This window comes from Tripterygium wilfordii, chromosome 21, assembly GCF_013401445.1.
Source record: "Tripterygium wilfordii isolate XIE 37 chromosome 21, ASM1340144v1, whole genome shotgun sequence".
Classification (NCBI taxonomy): Eukaryota; Viridiplantae; Streptophyta; class Magnoliopsida; order Celastrales; family Celastraceae; genus Tripterygium; species Tripterygium wilfordii.
In genome coordinates, this window is record NC_052252.1 from 9,355,305 (window position 1) to 9,359,801 (window position 4,497).

Sequence of the window (4,497 nt, forward strand, 5' to 3'; positions counted from 1 at the left end):
CCAGAAGGAGGGGTTTTGTTCTATTAGTGGTGGTTGTGGGTTGGGGGTTGGGTCAAAATTTGGAGTTCCTTTACCAAGGACCACGTCTAACCTGGTTGTAGAGCAAGAGGAAGGAAGTTCTGGAGAGGTGGAAAGGAAGAACAGAGTAGCCCGAGTCAGTGTGACAAATGAAACAAAGAAAGTTAAAAATATCGGGGGTGGGAGTGACTCTACCGAAAAGGAGAATTCTGTCAATACTGTGATGAAAAAAGACCTCCAGGTCTCGCTGAAGAAGGGACAGTGGAAGCGTAAGGCGCGGGCTGTGGGAGAGAGAGTTGTGGAAATGTCTGAGGCTGGGTCAACAAAGCGTCAGGGAAGTGGGAAAGAGGATGTTCAGGTAAAACGGTTGAAGGTGGCAGAAGAGATGGATTCTCAACAGGGTTTGGCGGAGGTGGTTACACCACTCCGCCGCACATTATGAAAATCTTAGCCTGGAACTGTCTGGGATTGGGGAATTCTCGATCAGTTCAAGCGTTGAATCACTTAGTTCAGCGTTATAATCCCCATATTATATTCCTTATAGAAACTAGATTGAGTATTAGGAAAATGGAAGTGGCTGCTCGTAAGGCAGGTTTTGTTGGTTGTATTGCTACTAGTGGAGTGGATGGGAGTACTGGTTTAGCTCTTTTATGGAGGGAGGGTTTTTCAGTGCAGCTCAAGAGCTTCTCAAACTCCCATATAGATGGTCTTACTCACTGTGTGGGAGAGACTGTTTCATGGCGTTTGACGGGTTTCTATGGCAGTCCGATTTATCAAAAGAGGATTAATTCCTGGAATTTGCTTCGTCGGCTTAGAGATTGCTCTTCGCTGCCTTGGCTGGTCCTGGGAGACTTTAATGAGATTTTAGACAGCTCTGAGAAATCTGGTGGGCGTGTGAGATGCAGGAGAGCGATGATGGAGTTCCAATCTGGCCTTGAGGACTGTCAATTACTGGATTTGGGTTATCAAGGGGGGAAATTCACTTGGTGTAATAACCGTCAGGATGGGGTGATCTATGAGAGAATAGATAGAGCGGTTGCTAGTGCTGCTTGGAGTAATTTATTTCCTAAGGCAAAAGTTTCTCATATTGTGTGTTCGGTCTCTGATCATAAGCCTATTCTAATGGATTCTGACCCGTGTCCTGGTGGTGGTTTTTTTGTGCGGCGTTTTCGGTTTGAAGAAATGTGGACTCGCCATGAAGGGCTTGATGAGGTGGTAAAGGAAGGATGGGTTTGTGGGAGGGGCTCAGTTTTGGACAAAATCCATTCGGTGGCAAAAAACCTCCAGTGTTGGGATAGGTTTGTCTTCGGGAGCATCAGGAAACTCCTTCTTGAGAAGCATAAAAGATTGGAGTGGCTGCATCAGTGTCCACAAGATGCAGATAGTTTAACAGAGATTAACAGGGTTAATTCTGAAATAAATGAGCTTTTGCAAAGGGAAGAAGTGATGTGGAGGTAGAGATCTCGCGTTGATTGGTTACAACAGGGGGATAGAAGTACAAAATTTTTCCATAAAAAAGCTAGTCAGAGAAATAAAAATAATCAGTTATTGGGGATTGAGGATGACTTGGGTCGTTGGGTGGAGGGGGAAGAGGAGTTGGCTTCAGTCATTTTGGGTTTTTATGAAAAATTATTTCATTCAGATAACCCTCCCTTAGCAGTGGATGAGATGCTCGACATTAGCAAGGTGGTCGATGGAAGTATGAATGAAGTTTTGGTAAGGCTTCCTACCGAAGATGAAATCCGTAGTGCTTTGTTCCAAATGCAGCCGACGAAACCCCCGAGGCCGGATGGAATGCCGCCTTTGTTCTTCCAACGGTACTAGGATCTTGTTAAGGGTGATGTGATCAGATTAGTTCAAGATTTTTTTCAAAGTGGGAGGATGGTGGAAGGGGTAAATGATACGCATATTTGTCTCATCCCCAAAGTTCTCAATCCAAAGCGGGTGGTTAATTTTCGTCCCATTAGTCTCTGCAATGTAGTCTATAAGGTGATTTCAAAGTTGATTGCAAATCGACTGAAGCTTTTGATGCCTAGCTATGTCTCGGATTCTCAAAGTGCCTTTGTCAAAGGTCGGTTAATAACAGACAACATTTTGGTGGCTTTTGAAGTGATGCATTATTTGAAGTCCAAGGGCAGCGGCGGGGATTCCTTCTAGGCCCTAAAACTCGATATGACTAAGGCTTATGACCGGGTGGAGTGGGGTTTTCTAGAAACTGTTATACGGGCTATAGGCTTCCATGTCAAACTGATAAGTTGCATTATGGAATGCCTTAAGTCTGTTCGATACTCAATGATTGTTAATGGCAAGCCACACGGCTCTTGGAGTCCTACTAGGGGGTTACGGCAAGGTGACCCATTATCACCATACTTGTTTATCATTTGTGCCGAAGCCCTGTCAAGAATGTTAGATGCTGCTCACGCAAGAAATATCTTTCAAGGTGTGCGGGTGGCTCGGGGAGCGCCTCGTATTACCCACTTGTTCTTTGCGGACGATAGCCTTTTCTTTTGCCGGGCAAGAAGCGGGGAGTGTAGGAACCTCCTCAGAGTCATTCGCAGGTATGAAGATTTCTCTGGTCAGCAGGTAAATATCCAAAAATCAAATGTTTCTTTCAGTAGAAATACTCCTAGCGATATTATAAGAGAGATTATTGGTGTTATGGGTCTCTCTATGGCAAAGAACCATGATCATTATCTTGGGTTACCGGCTCTAGTGGGCAAGTCAAAAAATATAATTTTTTCCTATATCCGGGACCGTGTGGCTAAGAGAATCCATGGATGGAATGAGAAGATGCTGTCGAGGGGTGGAAAGGAGGTGTTGCTAAAATCAATTGTTCAAGCGATCCCTTCATTTGCAATGTCTTGCTTTAAGCTCCGTAGAGCTACTACCCAGTGGATTATGAAGAGGATGGCGGGTTTTTGGTGGGGAGTGAAGGAGGGACAACATAAAGTTCATTGGGCCAGCTGGAGTAAATTGACAACATAAAAAATGAATGGAGGTTTGGGGTTTCGTGATTTGGAATGCTTCAACGATGCTCTTTTGGGGAAGAATATCCGGCGAATTTTAAAAAATCCAACCTCTTTGGTCTCGAAAGTCCTAAAAGCTAGGTATGTTCCAACATGTAGTGTGCTTGGGGCAAGGTTGGGTTCGAATCCGTCTTTTACTTGGCGTAGTTTATGGCATGCTATAAAACTTGTTAGCCATGGTGTAAGATGGAGGATCGGGAGTGGTTTGGGGTTACAAATTGGGGTGGATCCATGGATTCCAACCCCTCATTATTTTAAACCGATTTCTCCTTTGGAGCGTGAGACAAGTCTAGCAAGTGTGAGCTCCCTCATAGATGAGAATACAAGGCAATGGGATGCTAATCGTGTAAGTGCCTTATTCCTACCTTTTGAGGCGGAAACAATTATCTCGATCCCTCTCCCTCTGGAGAAGATGGTGGATGTTATTATTTGGCATTGGGAGTCCAGTGGATAGACAGTAAAAAGTGCCTATCACCTTGCTATGATCTGGAAAAGGCAGGATAGTCCCTCAAGTTCCTCATCAAGTTCCAACTCTGACTTTCCATGGACCAAGCTTTGGAGGATTTCAGTGCCCATGAAAATCAAACACTTATTATGGTCGGCTGTAAATAATCTTCTCCCTACGTTTTTCAATCAATCTCCATAGAAGACATGTGTGTGAGCACACTTACTGCCTTGGATGTGGTGGTTTTTTTGAGGATGTGAACCATGTTTTTAGGGACTGTAGTGTTGCCAATCAGTTATGGTATGATCTAGCTCCGTGTGAAGCTTTTAAGGTGGGCCAAGGTTTGTGCTTTAAAGATTGGGTTGCGCTGTGTTTCAAGCAGGATCTCCGTAAGACCATGTGCTATTCGCTACTGTGATTTGGGTTTTGTGGAGGTCTAGAAATGAATTGGTTCATGAAGGTGAAAGAATAGATAGGAAGGTGTTGGTTATGCAGGTATAAAGATTCCATTATGAGTTCTTGACAAGTGCTGCAATTGGGTCTTCTACACAAGTGGTGTCCAGGCGGACACCACAAGTTGGAAAACAATTGAAATGGTCTGCACCTGAGCAAGGTCATCTAAAGCTAAATGTGGATGCAGCTGTTTTTGTGGACATGGATGCTATTCGAGCGGGGGCTGTCCTGCGTGATAATACGGGTAAGCCCCTATTATGCTTGGTAGAAAAGATTAAAGGCCGGGTCGACCCAACCTTTGCGGAGCTGCTGGCAGTGAATTGCGCTTTAAGAAGCCTTGTGGACAGGGGCTTTCATGGTTTTACGTTGGAGGTGGACTCCACCAATGTTGTTCTTGCTTTGACTGAGGATGTGTTTCTAGACTCTAGATTGGGGCATTTTGTTAGTGAAGCTAGGACCCTCATGAGGAGACTTGGTATCTCTCAGTGTGTGCATGTAAATCGTTCTGGTAATGAGGTCGCCCACTTCCTTGCGAGGTTGGCCAAAGGTGGTGGT

The 4,497-nt window shown here is 44.8% G+C and overlaps 1 protein-coding gene across 1 annotated transcript; it reads left to right on the forward strand.

The window, feature by feature from the left end:
• The first annotated feature begins 456 nt into the window (after positions 1–456).
• Positions 457–2,175, forward strand: LOC119987879. The gene is made up of 3 exons (XM_038832783.1): positions 457–1,422; positions 1,504–1,734; positions 1,843–2,175. The coding sequence occupies exons 1-3, from the start codon at positions 457–459 to the stop codon at positions 2,173–2,175; spliced, it is 1,530 nt and encodes a 509-aa protein (XP_038688711.1).
• Positions 2,176–4,497: the final 2,322 nt, after the last annotated feature.